At 40.2% G+C, this 23,697-nt stretch overlaps 1 protein-coding gene across 1 annotated transcript; it reads right to left on the minus strand.

Moving 5' to 3' along the window:
• Positions 1-1,948: 1,948 nt before the first annotated feature.
• Positions 1,949-19,310, minus strand: LOC132069867 (cell surface glycoprotein CD200 receptor 1-A-like). Its single transcript, XM_059466346.1, has 6 exons — positions 19,193-19,310; positions 7,831-8,145; positions 6,818-7,072; positions 5,927-6,032; positions 4,923-4,971; positions 1,949-3,641 (listed from the first exon to the last, which is right to left on the minus strand). Exons 1-6 carry the CDS (start codon positions 19,278-19,280, stop codon positions 3,519-3,521), a joined length of 936 nt encoding a protein of 311 aa, XP_059322329.1. The 5' UTR covers positions 19,281-19,310; the 3' UTR covers positions 1,949-3,518.
• Between the last annotated feature and the right edge of the window lie 4,387 nt (positions 19,311-23,697).

Below are 23,697 nucleotides of genomic sequence, written 5' to 3' on the forward strand. Positions count from 1 at the left end.
TTTAATTCAAAACTGAAAGTAAGCTGAGCAGAACTTCAGCAGTCTCACACTGAACCAAAGGGTTGCAATGGACAGCAGGGTTACAAACTAGGCTGTAAGTAGTAAACCATCAAATATGAGTGAGCGATACTGGCAGAACATAGCTGCAAATCCTGCAAGTCATTGGGATTCAGGGACTGAGTAATGTCTGAAACACCCCTTTGACTGGACTCTGTTATTAGGACAGCTGTTTGAAGCAGGTAAGTGAGGATATAATTACCTTTCTGCTGATATTTGCAATGTTAACAAATCTTATGTGGTTTTGTTACAGTGGTGAAGGGCTTGACCTTGTTCCTGTGAAACAATTTCCAGTTAGAGACACCCAGAAATTGAAGCTATGTTCAGCCGCAGGATTCGTGGTGCATCCATTTTTTAGCATTCCATTGTCTTCCTAAAGAACAGGTGAGCAGCTACTCACTCAGAGAATGTGCTGCCGTGCTGTGCGTGTGAGCTGGGTGCTCTCTACAGTCATAAGATAACTGCGAGTATTAACTGCTTGTCTAGAGCAGGAGTGGCAGTTAGAACCTGTCAGGAGACTGAAAGATGCCTGTGAAGATAAAATACGGCAGTCAAAGTGCAAGATGCAAATTTGCCAAAATTAAAAGTTGCAGCATGAGACAGAGCCTTGGTAAATGTGGTGAAAGCCAAAACTGTTCTGTATGGGATGAGCTGAAAAGCTGCTGACTTTCTTCCTGTGACTTTGCAACATCCTGGGGAGTTCAGAGGGCAGGCTGGCCTGACTGCTAAGAGTCAGCCAAGACAGCACTTTTGTGTGGAGGATGTCTGCACCACAAGAGCAGCATGGTGCTCAGAGGAGCAGCAAGCACCTGAGGGAGAGAGAGGAGTGCACAAAGAGACTGCTTTAGAATTCCGTGCTGCTGGGGACCAAGAGCATACCTGTGCATGTGTGTATACATAAGACTCTTAACTCAATCTTATTTTTCACAATCTAAAATTCTGTTTTTCTGCCCATAGCAGGTCTGAATGTGGAACAAAGTAAAGGACAAAGAAAATAATCAACCAATGAGCAACTTAGCAATGTTCAGGTGTGGAACTTATGTGATTTAGTCCAGTGTAATAGGCCTGTGAAGGATGATAAAACCCTACAGCTAGACAGCAGGTTTGCAGGTAATACACTTCAGTGAATATATATTGCTTATGAACTGGCAACAATCTACCTTCAAGAGCTGATGAACCCCATTTATGAACACTGAACAATGTAAAACACTTTCCAGTCCACAGAAAAACAGTCTTAAGATGTGATGTCACTCTGGTTTTGAGTGGGAAAAACAGATCACTGGTCAGTATAACACCTATTTTAAGTGAGGAATTTCAGAGGATTATGCCTGTGTTGGCTGGCTTTCTTCCTTGGTCAGTTGCTGGAAACCAAAGTTCCTTTAAAAGTTGCTTGTAGCTGCTTGATACTCAGCTTTGATCCCTTCCACTCTAAAATGACATGCAAAAATGGAGAAAAGCAATACTTGCTGGCAAAAAGCACCTGGCAAGAGTGGCTGTTTGATAGCTTCTAGAGTGAAAGTAAATAACCAACTGTATCAGTTTACATGAGTAATACATTTAGGAACTGTAATTAGCTTAGAAGTCTGTTTTCCAAGCACTGTGTCATAGTCCTTGGGAGCTTAGCTCAAAAGACAGCTCTAACAATGTGTGTCAAACGCTATTTCTAAATCTAAAGGAAAAATCCAGTTCTTCTGATGCTGCAATCAGCCTCAGTACCCAGTCAGTCTTTTAAAATACTGAAATAAGAGGTAGTCAACAGAGGCTTATAAACATGTTTCTTTATTCTTACTGTAAAATCAGTTCATACTTTTACTAGAAAGGCATCAATCAAAAAAATTTGACAACTGCTACTATATAGGGGACAATTTATTTTACTTATTTCCAAGGAATATTTTGTGAAGGTGAGAATAAGTAACCTCCAAATGAGATGCAATAAGTTACATAAGCTAATTTGCATATAAAAAAGTGAACTTGAAAGTACATTGAAAAGAATATCAGTAAAATATCTAGACATACAAATGAAACGAAACTTCAGTTTTGGTAATAAAAATAAATATTACTACAACTAGCAAGCATTTTATCTTTTTTGTACATTATTGCACCTTTGTATAAGATATATATGTATTTGTTTTGTTTTGTGAAATATTTACTTTGGTTTTGGTTATTTTACACTATTTTAATGCTTATACTCTTAAGAAAGAGAAGAATGCCATATCTTCATGGAATCTTATAGAAAAATAATCATACTAGTGATATGAAACAGAGAATGAACATATTTAGTGGAAATCACAAAGTCATAGAGTGGTTTGGGTTGGAAGGGACCTTAAAAAACATCAAGGTGCACGCCCCTGGCACTGGCAGGGTCACCTTTCACTAGACCAGGTTGCTCAGAGCTCCATCCAACCTGTTCTTGAACACTTCAATGGGTGGGGCATCCACAGCTTCTCTGTCAACCTACTCCAATGTCTCACCACCCTCAAAGAAAAGAATTTCCTCCTAATATTTTATCTAAACCTACTCTCTTTCATTCTGAATCCATTCCCCACTACCCTGTCACTTCATGCTCTTGTAAAAGTCCATTTCTGTCTTTCTTGCAGGTTCTCTTCAGGTACTGGAAGGCCACAACTCAGTCACCCCAAAGCCTTCTCTTTTCCAGGCTGAACAATCCCAACTCTCTCAGCCTTTCCTCACTGAGAGAGGAGGAAACACAGGAGAGGTGTTCCATCCCTCTAATCATCTTGATGGCCTCTTTTGGATCTGCTCCAGCAGGTCCATGTCCTGCTTGTGCAGGGGACCCCAGAGCTGATGCAGCACCACTTGTCCAGATTCTTATGGATGACACTCCATAATGGCATGAAATACTGGATATGAACCTAACAAGTGAATTAGTCATGCTAGTGCAGTCTCCTTCTTAGCGGATGACCTTCTAAATTTACCCCTTATTTCCATTTTCAGATCTAAGTCTTCCCTACCATTATTTTCTGGTGTTTGAGGTATTCAGTGATGATCAGTAGGTCATCAGATCATGTGTTATTAACATATGTATTAGAAAAAAGTGGCTGTTGGTGGGAGAGTGTTTTGTTTCAGTTCAGACAGAACACTCCTCTGGTCTCCCAAATGTGTACATCATAGTGTCAAGCACATCAAAGTAACAACTACAACTGACTGACAGAGCTAGGATCCCCAGCCAACAACAGCAAAAGGAAGACTGGTCACAACTTCTTTTCCAGGAAAAACTATGGTGTGTGGTCAGTCATATATTCCCAAGGAATAACACATTTTCCCAAGGAAGAAAGCAAAACAGGGAGAAAAAAAGAATTATGGACTCATCAGCAAGCAGAGGTGTTCAAACAGACCTAGTGATCTGTGCTGCCCCAAAATCTGAAGAAATCCTCCAGGTTTCTTTCTATAACCAGTCTTCCATAAAGAATCTCTTTCCTTTTCTGATGTTGTTGAATCATTCATGTTCCTGGACACAAGTCTTGAGGAAGATCCTGCCCCACTGTCAGATCAGACATTGAGTTGTAGATTACATTTTCCTTCTGCACATAAGTAGTATAAGGTTCTACTTCCATTGTGTCATCCTAGCAAAACAAAACCAAAAACTGTGAATACAAGGAGGAATTTAGCTTGGCAAGGCTCTGCAAATCTTTCATCTGGACTGAAGAAAATAACTGGGAAATAGTGCTCTCATATTTACTCCTCTTCAGCTACAGGAAAAAAAACCCCTCCATTTCTTTTTCTACCAAGGAATGTGGATTGCTGTTTCTATCAAAGATTTGGAGTGTGAAGCTGAGGTATTGTTTCACTTGCCTGCTTTATCTTCCTTTCCACTCCCTTTTTTTGGCCTGAAAAAAATTTTTATTAGGATCTGATTCTCTAGAAAGAGCAAATGATAGGCTATAGTCTTGACCTTGATTCATTCCTAATCAGTCTGCATTTCAGTCTACAGACATGCCAATCAAAGTCCTGCGACATGACAGCAAGAACGCTGGTACTTAAACCATTATTTTACATTAATGCTGCTGTGTCTGTTAGCAGCACCTGGGAGGGAGGCCAGCAGAACAGCAGGAATACTAATAACTAGAATTGACTAAGTCTCTTTAGGAACTGAAGCATCTTTTTAAGTTGATGGCAGAATTTGAGTCTAGTGTATACTGTAGGTGCACAGATAAAATATAATTGTAACACATCTTGTATGTGTAGAGATGCTGTTATTTGGATTCGGCAGCAGAGAACAGAGACAGCTTACAAGTGAATTTCTCAGTTACACAGGAAGCTTCTAACAACATAGGATATCCAAAAATATCTCCCAGTTTGCAGCTCAGCTCTCCTTCCATGTTCTTGAGTATGATTTTTGCTTTAATTGTGGATTGACCATGCAAGATAAAGAGTGGCCTTCAAAATTCACACAATTATCATTCTGGACACCAAAAGGGATATTCTTTTGATTTTGGTGTCTGTTAATCTTGTTGCTTAATCTTCTTGTTCAATAACACTTTTCTTAATACCTCCCAACCCATGCTATTGTCTCCCTTCCTGACTATTATTTGGAGAGCAGTTGTGGTCAGGGTATGTGATATGACAAGGGAAATATGGGGGGACTGTCTCCTTGTTAAAGGAGGGCTTTAGCTGAGTGTTTGCTGTTGGAACACACCTCTAGTGTTTGCTCCAAGTCAAAGTTATGGTGAAGATAATAACTTCATTTTGTCCTATAAAGAGCTAAGAGTAAATATATCAGATGCCCTAGTACTTGCTGAAAGCTGAGAGTAAAAATCTAATGTTTTCCTTTCACTGATCATGTTTCCAGGGCTACCAGAATCACCATGATTTGGTGATGGTCTAATTTCCATAATTCTCCTTACCTGTTGGGAATGTATGGGAGCAATTTCAGGTTTGGTTCTGTGGCATGGTCTGTGAAAAAGAAAGGTATTAAAATATGTTTAGCTGGATCACAGCTTGGTTTCTTTGATCAAAAGCTTATGAAACATTTATTTTTCTTGTCTTCGAGAGTAAAACCTTCTCATGTCTCTCTCTCCTTGACATTTGATCCTGAAATTATAGCACCCTACTTTTCTTAAGAAGTTTTTTCTTATGTTTGTGGGTGCTTATACATAAATTGGAAGCAGATTAGAATCAAATCCCTCTGTAAGGATATACATTTTGCAGTTAGTGAAATGGTATTGAACTAATTCTTTACCTCTGAAGGAAGAGGCCTGAGAGAAAAACAGTTTGTAACAGGCAAATGAGGAACCTAGCTGAGGTTTTCAGTACAGGTGCTAATTCATCCTTCCACTCCACAAATTATTTCTGTAGGTATTCCTCAGAACTACTTTTTTTTTTCCTTCGGGTTTTTTTTTTTTTCCTTTCCATAGGAAATCCTAAAGGGACCAGAGCCCAGCTTCACTCAATGAATTTTTTAGTAAATAAAGATAGACCTGCTGTCCCTTCTGCTCATATGGCAGGCTGGCATTGTTCAGTCCTCTGGCATTTAGTGGAACTTATTAGTCAGCAGAACCAGTGCCCTGATCTAACCAAGAAATATACTGGCAGACTATGACAGTATCTGAAGAAGATTTACTCTCACAGATTCCTATCAGAAAGAAGTGTTCCCCTTTAGGAGGCAATGCAATCAGGGTCCTTGCCCAACTTCTTCCCATTTATATTTTACTCAGGGAATCATTCTGTGAAGATGTGTGCAATGCACAGTGCACAGTGTCTTCAGTACAGAAATATTTGATGTAGTTAATTTGGTTAATCACAGCAGCACAGACTGACAGAATCATGTGATTTCAAGACACAAAGAGTATTTTAAAATTTCTTCTAGCACTAGACAATTTTTCCTTAGCACCTTAGCATAAGTACCTACCTATCACCATGAAGCTTGAAATAGCAAATGGCAGCCAGCAAGGTGATAATGATCAGAACACAAGTAATGATGCAGGCATACAGGAAAACGTTGGTGACGATTTTCTCTAAATATAAAGAGACAGTCTCAGTTATATCTTCTGCTCAGTTTCTGTATTATTTCAGTAGAAGATTAAAGTTGCTTTAGAACATACATGCATTTTCAGCATGCTTGTAAAACAAATAGAATGTCCTTCAGCAGAAAGGAACATAGTAATGAAACTTTGCTGAGAAGTACAAATGGAGTATCTGTCACAGGCAAAACTAGATTCCACTAGTGTCACAATGGCCACTCATAATATATTTTCACTAAGCCACATCTGAGTTCCTCTCAAGGACTCATCATTTCTCAGTAGTCATAAATATTCTCAAAAGCAACAAGAAAACAAAAAACCAGAACCCAAGGGTCATATGTTATCAGACATTCACAATTTGGAATGAAGGAATGTAATTTTTTTCTGCCAGCCACTTGAGACTTGGCTCTCCATCTCTCTTACCATGATATTAAAGTTTGCATAAAAAAAAAAAAAATAATCCTAATATTCTCATTCCAAGTGATTATTTGAATACAAAGTTAATGACTGCTTTCTCCCTGTTTCCATAAGCATTTTCACTACCACAAGGATACTACCATACTTATCCCCCTTAGGGAAGAAAGCATTAGGAAATAATGTCCAGAACACAAAGAAGCCAGTAATGTTTCTGGACAAAGGCAGTCAGGGATGACACTCTTGTCTCTATAGGACTTGACTGAAGATTTCTGTATATTTTAGAGATTTTCCTTCCTAGAAAGAACAAGAGCTGAGAAAGCTGGACAGGGGTTTGAACATGGAGCATACAAAGGGAAGCTCACCTGAGGGACAGCAGGCTATGGACTGGTTCCAGTTCCCAGCTGGGTGGGACACCATGCAGGTGATCACACTGGTGACACTGGTGCTACATGCTGTGAACTTGCTGAGAACAGTCACTGTCCCGTTGTCGTGGCACCTCTCCTCTGCAGTGGAGCTGCCCTCTGGGGCCCAGGAGAGCTGAGCCGGCGGCTTCCCCGCTGCTGCCTCGCACACGGGGCTGCCCTGCTCGTCACAGGACAGGCTCAGCCTCGGGGGGGCTGCAAAGCACCAGCAAGGGGACAGGCATGCAGTTAGTTTGGCACAGCCGGGCTGGGCTGGTCTTGTCCTCTGCCCAAAATGAACCTGAACTGAACCCAGTGAAGAGAGGAGAATAAGGCTGGGCTGTCATCCCACCCCATCCCACCCCATCCCATCCTATCCCACCCCATCCCATCCCATCCCATCCCATCCCATCCCATCCCATCCCATCCCATCCCATCCCATCCCATCCCATCCCATCCCATCCACAACATAGGCCCAACACACATGGGATGAAGAACAGCTCTCTTTTCCCTTCTGCCCAACTCTCCCCCATCCAGCTGAGCCTCATCACAGCCATTCATATCCTCTGTGTGCACATGGGAAATTCCTTTGTGCCTGTCATTTCTAACTGAACAGTGGAAAAAGGGAGCAGCAGAAGGGAGAAGAGTGATGGGAAAGGAGACACAGAGATACTCCCAATGAAATACATGTGTTTATCCCAGCAAGAATCACAGAATGGCTTAGGTTGGAAGGGACCTTCAAGATCCTCTAGTTCCAACCACCTTGCCATGCAAAGGGACACCTTCCACAAGTCTGGGGTGCTTCAAGTCCCACCCAACCTGGCCTTTAACACTGGGATGTCGACAGCTTCTCTGGACAATCAGTGTTCCAGTGGCACTATCTTCACAATACCAAATAGCTTCCTAATATCTAATCTAACCCTACCTTCATTAGTCTAAAAAAAAAACCAGCTCCACTTTTACACATTCCTTACCCTGCACGGTCAGGTGGTACCTTTTGTGGAAATTCCCTTCTGCTGATGCCACATCACAGCTGTAATTTCCCTCCTGGGCTAGTCCCACTTGCCGTATCTCAAGGGCAGGAGGCAGATCTGCTCTGAATATCAAGTTTATGTTGTCACTGCAGGTTGTTCTGTGTGTCTTCTTCTTATCAGCCCTGTATACCAAGGTGCACAGGCCTCCAGCCTTGGGGGTTATTGTCCATTTAAGCAGAGTTATATTTCCTTTGAAAGAGCAGTTGAGAACTGAGCTGTTACCTACAGTCATCACTAAGGCTGAGGAATTGTGCCCTGAGGAGAAAAAAAAGAGAATGTGTGAGAGGGAGCCCAGGAGTTGTGGTCTGGACTTCACAGGGAAATGTCTGCAGTGCTACAAACAAGCGTGAGGCCACGGCTGTGCTCATCTGCACGCTGTCTGTCATCTCTTCCTACAGCCGTGGATTATGGATCCAGTGGCCTGTCACAGCCAAACCCTGCAATACAAATTTCCCACTGAGGATCATCTTAGAGGATAAGACTGGATACTGGAGCAGGACCCTACTCCTGCCCATTGTCTTCAGTGGTTCCGCATCCAAAGGCTGTGCTTGTGTCAGCAAATCCTCCAGTGGGCTGCTCACAGGGCCTGAAATACAGGAATGTGACTCTTGCATCTGGCCACACGACAGTGGCTTTTCTCTCTAACTGTTGCTGCCAACAAAATAAACAACTTTTACTTCTGCATTCATATGAAATCCCATACAGTGGGATTTGGCCTTGTCTACACCTTTCAGGCATTACACAGGTGCACATAACACTGGTGGAGCTTTGTGTGGGAGGGAAGAATTTTGCCTCATGGCTCAGGGTATTCTTATATGTGCATTAGTGTTGCCTACATGTACACAGGCAGCCTCTTTTGTGAGGCACTTGTGAGACTGAGAGAAGAGTCTGAGAGCAGGTTGTAATCCAGTGTGAAGAGTAGCTGAGGGAATGGGACTTTTGTGTCCTCTGGCTTCTGCTGAAGTTAAAAGCAAGCAATCCCTAGATTTCACAATGTTTGTGAATGAAACTTCACAATTATTTCTTTTATAGGAATAATACCCACAGCTGTAGTCCAAACAAACCTCTCTTTATCACTTATTTCCTCTTTTAGTTGGCAGCCATTAAACTTTGGGACAGTAAACCACTGATCTCTCAGTTCTCTGTCAGTGGTGGAAATGAGTTGCTCTTTCCTTTGGCTGAGTAATGGCTTTAGTCTGAAAGCCATGTGTGAGGAGAAAACCAGAGCACTACTTTCAAAACCTATATTAATCTGGACAGACAGCTCAAGTTAACCAATCTGATTGGTACTGTATTATTGACAAATAATTTTTTCCCACATTATTCCAAAAATATTAACCCCCTCCCCAAAGCTTACCAGCAAACACACTAAAGCAGTAATTGAAAGTACATCTGGAACGTGCAAAGAATTATAAGATTCAATTTTTGCATGAATTAATGAAACCCTTTCAATCCTCCTCCGTGGTACAAGATCTGACTTTGTTGGGTTTTGCTACTACTTACCCAGATTCAGAATTATATTATTTCTGCTGTCCTGCACGCTGTGAAGCCCAGTTCTTAAACATTCACAATGCTATAGGAAGTGGTCTTAATGAGCATCAACTTTAAGTAATTAGTCAAATCATTACTATTGACCTCTTTGAGAAAACTACTGTTGGTTTTACCATATTAATATTGTCTGATATCTCATTATCTTCTTGAATCTAAGCGAATGAACCATTCCAGCTCAACTACTTTTGGTTTTGTTTGACTGTTTTCTGGGGAAATTATTTCTGACTTGCAAAATGAGCACACTTCACTGCATTTCAACTTACATATTCCTTCAAATGCTTTTGCCTTTTCATTTTGAGCATTAAGTATCCTTTGGATGAAGACACTTCAGCTGTTAAGAATGTTCTGTGACACATTATTACTCTGGAGGTGTTTTTAAATGACAAGTATTTTTCTCCCAAATGGCATTCAAGAAAATGTGAGGTATGTGTTTTAAACTCGGATGATTTTACCAGGAGCGGAATTGAAAGAAGTCTTTTGTCCCGTGATAGTTTCTGGATGAGTTCAAGGAGTGCCTCTGAGAGTTGGACAGCAAAGTGTTTCCTCTCCTGCTTTAACATTGCTGAGAGCCTCGGAGCTCCAAGTCATGCAGAGTATGGCTGACCTCATCTGAAAATGACTAAGCAAACCTGAGCACCCAAACCGCCCCTGTGTTGGAGCTGGGGGTTTTTTGGATTATGTTTGCAAATGTTGAGCAAGAATGACAGTGTTGTGCATAGTGAACTGGGTAGACTTCCATTTACATATTAAAGCAGCAGAAATTTACTTGTCTTTCAACTCAGCATCTCCTAAGCAGCTCATTGCAATGTAAAAGTTCCCCAACACAATGGGTTTTCAAGCTTCAAGGCTGTAAAGAAAGAGGCAGTGAAAGTGGTGCTTTTTGCTATGCCTTTTGTCATATTCTCCTCTGAATGAATCAGGTACCATTCACTTCAAATAAGAAACCACATCAGAAAGCTTAGAATCTGCTGAATCAATTTAAATACAATTTTAGGTTTACAGAAAATTTGTAGAAGGCTTATGAAATTCCCTGTATCTTGTTATTGATTCGGAAGACTTTAAGAATTTCCCCAGATGACACATCAATTACTAAAAAATCATCTTGCTTATCCTAGCCACACAGCTTCATACTTTTTCAAAGAGGTCTTATAATATAAAAGGTTAAACCGCTTTCACTTTACTGCCCTCTTCTATTGCTAGAGTGCAAGTAAGCAGCATTAGTGTAAATATTAATTGTGAATTTTCTTCCTTGATTTGCTTTTTTTTTGGGTACATGCTGCTAGAAACATGATCTTTTGATTTCTTTTACAAAAGAATGTGTCTGCCAAAAATCCTTAAAGGTTTGGTTAATTTGTGTTTCTGAAGTGACTTTGAAGTGACTCACAAGCAAAATAGGACTGGACCTGGGTAATACTTGATGGGGAGCTTCCAAGCCATGAAGAATAATGTCATCTATTTTCATGGAAGTTTCTGATGAACCTTCTATTTCAAACTAAGATATTATCCCAGGAAATGTCAAAACTTGCTAGATCTTACCACAGAATTAGCTTTATTCAGAAGCAATCCAAAATGTATATTCTCAGAAGTTAATGTGTAAATAGCTATGGGATCCTCAAGCACAAAGGCAGTTCCTTAAATAGAAGTTATTCCCATCCCTATCCCATCCTTCCTGGTCAGCCTTAGCATTTCCTCCTCTTTGAAGATGTTGGTAGGACCTCTCATTGGACTGAAGTTGGACATATTCTACTTTCTCTTTCTAATCAGCATACCAAAAACCATTAAGTATCTAAAAGTATATTTTATTAGAATATAAATCAATACATCATAAAGTGACAGGTCTGCAGGGGACACAGAATTGCTGGCTTTACTTATGAAAGTAAAGACATGAAAATAAATCTCCTTTGGTCCCTCGGTCCCTAAAGAACAGGTTCTTTCCCTCAGTCCTCTTTTCTACTCCACACCTTTTTGCTGACTTGTCAGGTTGCACATTTTTTACAAGATCACACCTGGGCTCCTTTTCCCTCACTTCCATGACTTCTTGTGGGCCTGCTACAATCAAGCCCTTTGCCGAGGTCTCCTGATCTGCTTCCTTTGTCCTCCTTATGCTGCCTGCCCCAGCCTGTGCTCTTGGATATGTACTCAGGACCTCTGAGGGAAGGTGCAATCTCCCCTTTCCTCTGGGAATTTCACTAAACCTAGAGGGTGTGTGTCTCCTCTACAGGAGAACTAAACAAACAGAAGTGTTTTTTGTGGTTTAATCCCAGCTGGCAACAAAGCCCCACACAGCCACAAGCTCACTCTCGTAGACTCCCCCTACAGTGGGATGGGGAGAGAATCAGAAAGGTGAGAAAACTCAGAGGTTAATAGGTAAAGCAAAAGCTATGCACACAAGAAAAACAAGATATCTCAAGGGCAGGTAGGTGTTCAGCCATTTACAGGAAAGCAGGACTGTATCATGCATAATGGTGACTTGGGAAGACAAACATCATAGCTCCAAGCATCCCTTCTTTGTTCTTCCCCCAGTTTTATATGCTGAGCATGATGCCACATGGTCTGGAATATCCCTATGGCCAGCTGGGGTCAGCTGTCCTGGCTGTGTTCCCTCCCAGCTCTTTTGGACCACAGTCCACTCAGTGGTGGTGTGAGAATCAGAAAAGGCCTTGGCTCTGTGTAAGCACTGCTCAAAACATCTCTGTAATGTCAACACAGTTTCCAGCACAAATCCAGCTCCATAGAAACCACTATGAAGAAAATGAGTTCTCTCCCTGCTAAAAACCAGCACAGTATTCCACTTCTGTTAAGAGAAAATGTTCAGTGCTGCAAGTATTTTAATTCAGACCTCTCACCACACCACTGTCTTCTGGAATGGTCTTTTCATGCTGCAAAATGGCTAAAAGTAATTTGCTGCTGTTTCCTCTGTGATAACCAATTGGTTTGTGACCAATGCATTAAGGCAGATTTATGACATCCACATCAGCATTTGTCTGCTCAAAGGCTCAGACCAGCACTTTGCACAGCTACAGCTCTTGAGGTGAAATCTCATCTTACAGCTGAACTGAACCGACAGCTTGCTGTGGCTGAAAAAGGGGATAATTAGTGCAGCAAGGCCTCAACTTCTGTGGGCCTGAAGAAAACAAGAGATTTGAAGGTCTGAGCTATCAAGCTCATCTTGGTGCAGTGCTAACTATGGGATGGTAATTAAATGTCAGCACTGTTATTTCATCGCACACAAGAGATATGAAATAAAGGATTGCATATTTATTGTAAATAACATCTCATTTTCAGTTATGTTCTTCACAATTGAGTTGACTGGAAAACAGCAATTGTTTTTTTCTGTTAGCCAGAAAGAGCAAAGCTCAGGAAACCAGAAGTATGTACTGTCTGTCACACTGATGTGGAAAACAGAGGAGTCAGGTTCTGGGAGTTCTGTACAGCACCAGACTGAACCATTTTATTTTGGTTGTGAATGCAAATCCATTGTGACCAGGTTTCACCTTGGAGACTCATCTGATAGTAGCAGGCCTTTAGACTGAGGTTCTCCAGTTTGACTGCAGCCTCTGAAATCCAATTATGCCATCTCATTGTCTCTCCTTGACTTGCAGAAGACTTCAAGCCATGTCTGAGAAGGTTCTCAAGCTGTATTGCAGTGCACTGAGTGCACATTCCAATGCACTGACAGATTCCACTTTTATGGAAAAAATAAACTTGGTTGAGGAGTTCACATTTGTGTTTCAAAAATGTGCTGGTTATTGTTGTCATTGTAAGCTTACTATAATTTGAAAAGACTGGGGGAAAAAATTTGCTCTGTTATTTTCAGTGTGGTTTTTGCAGTGTGTTTGAAAGCTCTCATGAATAACTAGTTGCACCAGCTTATTTTCAGTATCACTGATTTTGTCATTTCTCCTATTTCTCAGAGACTTTCTCACACTAAAATAACAAAGGTTTTAAAAACAGGAACATTTGAGTGAAAAGCCACTAAACTTCTGAGGGGAATCACTGCAAAATCAGAGACAGCTATGCAGGTTGAAAGTGCTACTTTCAAACACGAAAGATTTCCAGCCTCTGTTATTCTTCATAGCAGGTTTTAAACCACAGTAGAAATTTTTATTGCCTCAATTTCCATGACAGTCTCTTGCAAAATTTAACTGTTAAAGAGTTTTTTGCATTTTAAAGAGACTACTTTACTTTCTCAGACATATTTCTCAGACATCCTCTTGATTCTTTATTTCTTACAGTAATAATTTACCAGAGCATTTTGATGCATCATCCCCCTACACCCTCTGTAGGTATTAAACTTAGAGATATAATGAACTGAAACAATGATCATACCACAGCCAGTGACTAACTGTATCTTGGAATGAATGTAGTATATGAGTCACAGCAAGTTGTAAGCAAAAAGGCAGCACTGGATGCTTGGAAGAGTTCAGATACAAGTCTGTGTTGTGCATCTTTTTTCCCCTTCTACTGCCACAGGGTTCCTGCGACACCCAGCAAGGTTTGTCTGGAATGAAATGAAAGATAAAGAGAAGTGCTTTGTACTAGGGTAGGAATTGCTGATGTACTGACAGATTCTTATATAGTGTAGCTTTGTGACTTTGAAAACACAGTCACAACAGCACAGGATGGAGTGTGGGCTAAAAACCTCTCCTGTGTTTCGGGTGAGAAGCAAGTAGTTAGATGACTTTAAATTTCATTATAGAAACACATCAAATAGCTGACCTAAGTTCATAAGCCTCTGTTTCCTGAAACCTAGATCACAGCTTTTTGAGCACGGATGTATCTTTAACAGGACATATTAAAACAGAGTTATACCTTTATTGCTAGTTTCACACTCACAGTCTTTTACCCATAGTTATCATTATTCCTTGAAAAGAGGTTTTATTTTCCTTTCATTCTAGTTAGGAATTTCCTTTATCTTCAAAATTCCTTTTTTCCTCATACTCAAAATTGTTATTTTGTTCTTCTTTTAACACATTTATTTTCTGTGACCACTACCATGCCACTTGCAGTACTTTTCTTACCACCAAGAAAAGTATTAAGTATTATCACTTTTTCTTGCTGTTTCATGCAAACTGAGATAGTACTCTCATGCTCTTTGCCTTTGGTTTTGCAATATGAAGTACTCCTAGAATGGCTGGATTTTTTAAGATTGCCAACTTCAACATGACTTTATATGTTGCAGAGCGCTGAGGACACTGATAGCAGTCAATTGGGATCTCAAGGTTTCAGTCTTCCCTCTCAAGGTGGAATATCCCAGTTGCCAGTTTCCAGTGTGTAATTTTTCTATTTTTCTTACGCTTTCTCTAGTATCTTTTCAAGCAGTCTTTCAAGACAGCTAATTTTGAAGGCAATGAAAAGATGCTAAAGCTCACTTAGGTAGAGATGTGTTCGATATAGTGTCCCCTTGAAAAAAAATTAAGCTGAAAGAATAAAGGACAACTACAGAGACTACAATTGTCCAAGGATGGATAAAGAACTGGGTTAAGGAGAGAAAGAAAAGGTAATTAAATGGTGGTGCCAGTTTTAAGATAGCTTGCTGATAATATTTCTCAGCAGCTGATTTTTGCTGAAATTCCATTTAAGTTTTTATTTAAGTTTTTACAGAGGCATTGGCTGTATCAGCAGCATGTGAGGAAATTTGTTGAAAGCAGGAAGAACACAGTGTTATTAGTATAAATAGTTGATCTGTCACACAAGAAAAATCAGTTGACCTTGATAAGTAGAATGTTAGATATGTGCTGAAATTTAGACGCTAAAAATGTCGTAATAATAAAAAATAGGTAGTCCAACAAATTTTGACTGGAAAGTCGAATACAGAACCATGCCTTAATCAGTATTTAAACCAGCTTTTCAATAAAATGGGTACTTGTTTTGATGCTCAAACTGTTTTTGAAAAGTGTTTTCTAATAAAATGCCTTCAATTTGATCCAGCAATTCAGTGATTTATCCCCATGTAAATAGGTTATGTCTCAATATAATATGACTGTAGGAAAAAAAAAAGGATAGGTACATTTCTTAAATGAAGAGAACAAACACTGTTATATCCTCAGCTGATAATAAATCATCACTGAGCTTAATAAGCTGTCACACAGTATATCAGTCTGGCAGTAAACTTTGAACTTTGCTACTTCTGAACTGTGCAAAGTAAGTAAATCTTTCTTCTTGCAGAATGTGAGCTGGAATGGATGAGGGCAAAAGGGATTTGCACCTGATGTCAAAGTGCCTTGGGTAGTATTGCTTTCAGAGTAGCACTGTGACACCATGTGTGACAAAGTGATTCCAGTTCTCAGTATAGAAACAGATACAGATTGTTTTATATTTTGTTTTATATGCTGAACTTGGCCTTTTACTCTCGGCCACATGAGAAGAAAAATAAACCAAGAACTCTTCACTCATGCTTAAGCAGCATTTTCCTACTATTCTAAACAAAAATAGATCATTTTCTGAAACTGTAGGTTGTGTGCCTTCTTTTTCATACTTTGCAGAGAGCAGATAACAAAATGCTATGAAAACATACTTCTGACCTCACTTTTATATGGTTAAAGCACAGTCATACCTTGTTTAGTGCTTACCTTTAGTATTGCAGTTTTCATCCCAGCACTGTCTTATTCAACACCAAGACAAGGCAGCATAAGAAAATCCTCTATGCTTTTTTCTTAAGAATGATTGCACCTCTTAACTACAAAATATATCAGCTGTGAGTTTTAAGTAGCACCTACCTCTAGAAGTGCATTCACAGTTAAAGAAAATCTGCTTGCTTTGTAAGTTATGAAGTATGTGATCAGTTTAGAAGACTGAACTTCCTTCTTTCCATGGTTTTGACAGCACACAAGTTGAGGCAAAAACACACTCTGTGTTTGGACCACAGCAAAATAAAATGTTGGTATCATAAGGATGTGTTTTGAAGATTGGACTATGGCAGTTTAGATGTGTTCTATGAAAATTTTTGCTTTATTTAATGGTACAGAATTCTTTCTAAAGAATTTGGATGAGAAAAACAGTCTGCTTGCGTTCAGATGCTTTTAGAGTAAAAGAAGTCAGAATAATTCCTGCACACTGTCCCAAAGAAGCAGCAAGGAAATAGTGAAATGAAGACAAATGTAAGTTTACCATAATAGATTTTTTGGCTATGATTTTTTGTATCTGGAGCAAGATTCCATCATAAACTAGAATAGAAGTCAACAGAGACAGATGCAGTGAAACATACTAGGGCAGAGATAGTCAAAAGGCAATAAAATACTAGTACACTAGTGAAAAAGAATGTACTGGTTTTATTAAGGAAAGAAACAAAATGAAAGCAGTAACATTCAAGGAAGTTATATATGCAGGCAAACTTGAACTGTAGCTAGGTTGCTCTGTAAATTAACTTTACTTTCATTCACCTCATAGTCTATTATTCCAGCACAATGTCACTGACTTCAATTTTTCACTATTGATAAAACTGAACAACCACAGGGAATTACATCTCTTTACTGATAATGGATATCTTGCAACTTCCTGTAAAGCTCTTGCACATATCCATTGTCACAGGATAAACTACAGAGGCAGTACATACCCAGTCAAATGCTGCAAATGTTATTTCAAAAACAAAAGAGATTTATTGCATGGACTTCTCATGGAAGTCCTTGCCTGTCCTTACCACTCTCCCTTGGAGTATACACAACCATTTGAGGTGTTGTGTGTGCTTAGCTAACTAGAGAAACCTTCAGAGCATTGCAAACATATTTTAATGTTGAATCTTTTTCACTGCTGCTACTGAAGATTGTCACAAAAGGATTTTTAGTAGAGATCATGCCCCAACAACTTCAGTGGTTTATTATCCAACTCTACCTGAGGGCAGATCTAGGTATGACAATTAGGAAGCAACCTCATCCTTTTGTCTGAGCTGCTCCATCTTCTGTGGTAAAAACTAACCCAGTCACCCAAAACAACACGCTGAGGAAATGTTAAGGAAAATGTTAATGGAGATAAAGTCTGGTTACATACAACAAATTTTCCATTACTTCATTTCTTTCAGAGTAGCTTGCTCTAGTCTTCAGAAGGGGGGGACATAGTTCCTTCTGAGCTTCATGCAACACTGAAGACTAAAATTATCTGGACAGAAAATGCACATTAGATCAGCTTGACACATTTAGCCTGTGATCTCTGAAGGAAAAAACCCTTGCTGCTAAATCTTACTCAGAAGAGCCACCCTCATACTGAAGGAAACAAGTTAAGGAGCAGTGCTAGCTAAAAACTTCCCATCAAATGTAGGCTGCTTTTTATTGGGAGCAGTTTGAGGAAAGAGGTTTCAGGTGTGAAATTAGATTTCAATGGAACATCTTTTTTTATATTCTTTGAAGGGCAATATAATTGGTTAACTAAGACACCAATAAGTTAAAATCCAAACACCTTAGCGTGAAAACTCTCCACTTTTTGGCATTGGACTTTTTAAAAATATTTCCAGCAAAGTGAATTTTTTAAAATAATTTTTGCCAGTAGGATTTCTATTTGTCTCCCCACTTTTTCTTCAATATTCTGTGATGTATTCACACTCCTTTACTTTTTGAGCAACTGTCTTCAAAAATGTAGATTGTCTTCAATGCTACCATAATTGATCTGCATGAACTTGAGCAGGTTCCTCAGTATTCTTTTGAGACAGTTCTTACCTAGAGAATAGGGACAGATCTTTTACCACCAGTGTGCCTGTTGGGAGGTTAATGATCCAAATAATGTTAATAATGTTCATGAAGTATTTAAATTTTTTCCAGTGGGTAGCACTGGGGTAACTATTTAGAACCCCTCCTCATCACACCAGACATTATAGATGGGTGTTCCATCACTGCTAACAATGACTGCATCTGTTTGGCTTTAAAATACCACAAAGGAGATATTTTTATTTTCTGACCAATGTCCATGAAGTTTAGTTCTATCTGTCCAAAATAGGAATGGACACATGCGTGTTACATATTATACAGAGATGTCCAAAGTTGAATTTGGATCTCACAGGCATATCTGTCTTCCTCCTCCTGTACAGAAACAGTTTAAGTTTCCGGAACTGTTCCTCAAATCCTTAGCCCCATCATCAAATCCCTGGATTGCTTTATGGTGTCTGGAAAAATATAGGCTCTGAAAATGCAAATGAGCAGTATGTGAGAAACATTAACTGCTGTAGTTAAACTGTATTAAAATGAAGTAAATACACTGAAAGACAGAAAATTTGGACTGCCATTGCCCTTAGTACAAAAGCCTTTCCCATCTTGATACTGGCCATGTACCTTAGAACAAAATTCCAGAAGCTCCTCCCCTCTATCAGCACATCAGACTTTCTACTTCTCTGAAAGGTCCAAGAGATCCCTGCCCTATTTCAGAGTGCCTGCAGCCTCTCTTCAGCAGAAACTATATGTCCAAAAGCTTCAAGTTCCCAAACACTTTCCCAGGCATATTTTTAGGGTGTTGAAAGACTCATTTTCTCAGATGATGTGATTTGGAGGTCTTAGTAAAAAGGCTATTTGTGACAAATTGTATGCTCCCAGCTAAGGGTCACTACATAGTTGCCTATATAGAAGTCACAGGGAAATACCTGGCAGCCTTGTGACCACTAAGAAAAGATGAGCAGGAGTGGGTATTGGGAAAGCCTATCTTAACTGTGCATTACAATTTTTAGCACTTAATTCAAGACATATAACTATTTATAGCTTTTATAAAGAAAGGAGCTTTGCACATTTCCCATTCTTACATCCCAATGGCCAATTGGTCCAGTTAGACTCACCTGCTAATCTCATGACCATGGTGATGGTGAGCAGCACAAAAACATACACGGTCTTCCCAGCAATCTTCATCTTGGTTCCTGCTTTCATGGCTCAGGCAGCTCCCTCACTCCATCCATCCCTCCACCAACTTAACTGTGGTCAGGGCAGCATTTCTAGCCTGCCAATACATCCTCAGCAGCCAGTGTCAGCGTTTCCTCTTCCCCTTTCCCATGCCTCTCCTTCAGCTGTGCATGCTCTGGGCTGACTGGCTCCTCAAAGCTGGAGAGGTTCCTCCTTCTGACTTTTCAGAGCTTCCTGTGCTGAGAACCCAGGCAAACACTGAGGAAACAGGCTGAGCATTCTGCCTTCCGTTCATTGGCTCTCCTCAGGAGGCTGATGACTGAAGATAAACGCTGCAGCAGAGTTCAGAGAGTAAAACTAGAGGAGATTATTCAATGCTGAGTTTAATATCAAAAAGGAAATCTTAGTCTTGGGAAACTAGAGAGAGACTTCATGTTTCTTCATGTTTCTCACTGCTTTTACTTCTGCTAGTTGTTTATCACATCTTTGGCACAACCTCCAAGAAAATTCTTAAATTCTTCCACATGTCTTCCTCAAAAAAAAAAAAAAAAAAAAAAAAAAAAAAAAAAAAAAAAAAAAAAAAGTAGTCTTAAAATCTTCTCTATTGTGACATTTTTAATTATTTCTCTCTTAGGCACCCACTTAGCACATGGAATTCTACACTTCCCATATATATACACAGCCTCATGTGAACTTTTAAGTTTTAGACCTTGTGAACTCCTAAATAAGTTGTAAGTGTACTCTTACTGCATATCCACCCTTGCCAGCTAAAATATTACAAATCCAAAACTCATTTTTTGCAGAATCTGAAAAAATACTGTGAGTATGGGACAGTTTTCAGGAAAACTGCAGAATGTCTCATTCTGGAGGTTTGAAACAAGGAAGCAGTAAATATTTCCAAAATGAAACACTGATACTTCACATTTAAATGATGGTTTTGTTTAGAAACTGATCTAATTTGAAGGGGGCAAAAAATTTGTACAAAAGCTGAAATATTGAGCAATTTTTTTTTGGCACAGCTGAAATTACATTTTTTGTCTGGAAAACAAACACAAAAAACAATTCACTATTATGTGCCCTTAATCTAGTGCGGGCTTCCCATGGGGTCACAGCCTCCTCTCAGACATCCACCTGCTCCAGCGTGGGGCTGCTCCATGGGCTGCAGGTAGATCTCTGCACTAGGGACTGCAGGGGAATTGCTGCTCCAGCACCTGGGACACCTCCTGCCCCTCCTTTTCTGACCTCGGTGTCTGCAGGGCTGTTTCCTTCACATATTCTCACTCCTTTTGCCAGGTGAAGTTGCTTGGCCATTGCCCCCCACTGCTTAAATGTGTTATCCCAGAGGATGAGCTATCCATTGAGCAGCAGTGGAGAAGTTTGTATGCTGAAATTTCACCAGGTGACATTTGGTGAAATTTGATGGGTACTAGAAGCTGTAAAGAAATGTAGCACTCTTTGTGCACAGAGACTTGTTTACAAAGTTTAATAAGGTTCCTTCCTTTTACCTTTTTTTCACCAAGTGCTATAACTTTTGCACCAGCAAAAATGGAGATGCTTCATGAAGAAGAGAGGAGCCAGACTGTGAGTGTGGTGAGAGTACAAAAAATTGGATGCATAAAACAGCATAAATGTTGGTACCATGGGGAAGATGCTGAGCAGTGTGGGAACACAAATAGGACAGACAGGAGTTTTGTGCAGATGAGAATGATTTAGGTAAAGCACATGTGTGCATTATGTTAGTTCTGTACAGGGTGAATTAAGAGCTGCAAAATCCTGTGGCTCACTCTGCTACTGACAACACTAATTTTACTGAAAATTTCCATGGGAAAATACTGTCTTTGAATAAGAAACTGGAGCGCCCTTTGAGGAAAAGCTACCTCAAAAATATGAGGTTAAATCAGCATTTTAAAGAGAAGTGATGAATTTCATTTAGCTTTGTCTTAAACTGTTTTTCTCTTTTCCTTGTTTATGAATTTAAAAAATGGAAAAAACAAGTATTGTGGATAAGGACAGGTAATACTTACTCTTGCAATCAGAATGAAGAAGAGACTCTTGTTGAGAGAGGTAGGGTGACACTGTTTCAGAACGAAAAGTCTGTGTTAAATACTTGTCACCAGAAATTGAATGTCGCCCACATCTTTCACTGAAAAATATGTTTGGGGGTTGGTTTTTTTTCAGAATACTCTTGTGTGGGTTATTTTAAAATAATATTGTATCTGTTTCTCCACTTCCTCACTGATACAATAATTTTAAACTCCAGGGTCCCTCTCCTTTCCTAAGCCACAGCATTTCCCCAGCACAGTTCTGTGGTCAGTGGTAGAGAAAAGGCCTCAGCTATTAAAGCTCCAAGTCAGAATAATTAGCAATGAGGACAGAGACATAAGAGGAAAAGACAGAAAACAGATTAAAGTTGGCAGGAAATGAACTGCTCAGGCACTTGAACTGCACACTGTGTTTAAACAGTTCTGATGAATGCAGTCTGGTGTTCTAGTTTTGTTTGATCAGACTGGTGTTCCAAAATGGTCTGCATAGATGTTCACTGGAACAGAGGAATGTGAATTAAAGTCTTATTTAAAGAAGTAAAAGAAAGACTGATAATGATCCTATAAAGAAAATAATGCAAAACACAAATTCAGATGGATGATCTCTGTCCCAGGAACATCTCATTGACTACTGCTTCTTGTGGGAGGGTGTTCTGTATATTTTTATCCACTTGATTTTTAACATTCAATATAGGATTTTGACACTCCTCTTGACTGTTCTGAGGTTTTCAGTGTGCTATTCACAGTAACACTGGTTTATTTTCTGAGTATTTACCACTGACTGTGGAATTAGTAATGCATGTGAACAGATACCATCGCTTTGTTTTAGATGAGGGCATGGAGAGGAAGATATGTTTATGTAAGTAAAGATAAGAAGACTGGAGAGATAAATAGGCAAAATGTAAGCAGTGTCAGGCCTCAAATGTAAAAGAAGTGGTGCTCAAATCTGATGCAAAGACAGGAGGATATTAAGACATAGAAAATGTGCAGACTTGCAGTGTACTGGATTTGCATAAAGCAAAAAAATAAGAGATGCAACAGGATAGAGGAGATTTTGGAAGAGAGCAAACTCTCTTCTAAATAAAAAAAGTCCAACTTTAAGTTATCATCATGGAAGATCTTTACTATAGAAATTCATTCAGAACCAGAAAGGAGACAGCTATATACTTTAGGTAAAGAAGAGCAATTTAAGATGTCATTAAGATTCTTTGGAAGCAGCTTTCTGGTTGAGGGCAGCAGAATTTGGGAAGTGAGATATGAGTAGTCTGTAGAAGGTCATGACAGAAAACAAGTTTACCACAAGCATTGATGAGTAATCATAGCAGACTTTTCTTCAAGTTATATAATGAGAGCCAGGATCCCATGACATAGAATTCATAGGAACCTAGATTTATTTGGGTTGGAAGGGACGCTAAAGATCATCTATTTCCAACCCTCCTGTCATAGGCAGGGACATCTTTCCCTAGATCAAGTTGCTCAAAGTCCCAAACAGCCAGGCCATGACACTTTGAGGGATGGGGCATCCACAGCTTCCCTGGGCAACCTGTTCCAGTGTCTCACTACCCTCATAGAACAGAATCTTTTCCTCATATCTAACCTAAACCTACCCTCTTTCAGTTTAAAGCCATTCCCCCTTGTCCTGTTACTACATGCCCCTGTAAGGTCTGTAAGGTCCCTCTCCAGCTCTCTAGCAGGTTGCCATTAGGAAGGCTGCTCTAAAGTTTCCCTGGAGCCTTCTCTTCTCCAGGCTGAACAACCCCAACTCTCCTCAGTCTGCCTTTATAGTCCAGGTGTTCCAGCCCTCTGATCATCTTGGTGGCCCTTCTCTGGGTTCTGTCCATCAGGTTCACATCCTTCCTATGTAGTGGGCCCCAGATCTAGGTGCAGGACTCCAGGTGGGGTCTCACCAGAGCAGGGCAGAGGGGGAGAATCACCTTGCTTGCCCCGCTGGCTACACCACTTTGGGTGCAGCCCAGAAAGCCAAGCACATCCTGGTGGTGTGCAAAAGGATATGTTTGACTTTCTGGGCTGCAAGAGGATGTTGCTTCTCATCTCCCAACACCCCCAAGTCTTTCTCCTCAGACCTGCTATTGATTGATTCTCCACCCAGCCTGTGTTTGTGCTTGGGATTGCCCTGGTCCAGGTGCTTGGCCTTGTTGAACTTCATGAGGCCTGTGCAGGCCCAGCCCTCAGGCCTGTCCAGGTCCCTCTGGATGGCATCCCTTCCCTCCAGCATGCTGACTGCACCTCACAGCTTGGTGTTGTGGGCAAACTCACTGAGGGTGAGCTTAGTCCCACTGCCCCTGTAGCCAACAAAAGTGTTAAACTGCCTCTGTCCCAGCCCCAGCCCCTGAGGAATGGCACTCAACGCTGGTTTCCACTGGGACATTGAGCCAGGGGCT

Source organism: Ammospiza nelsoni, chromosome 2 (genome assembly GCF_027579445.1).
Source record: "Ammospiza nelsoni isolate bAmmNel1 chromosome 2, bAmmNel1.pri, whole genome shotgun sequence".
Lineage (NCBI taxonomy): Eukaryota > Metazoa > Chordata > Aves > Passeriformes > Passerellidae > Ammospiza > Ammospiza nelsoni.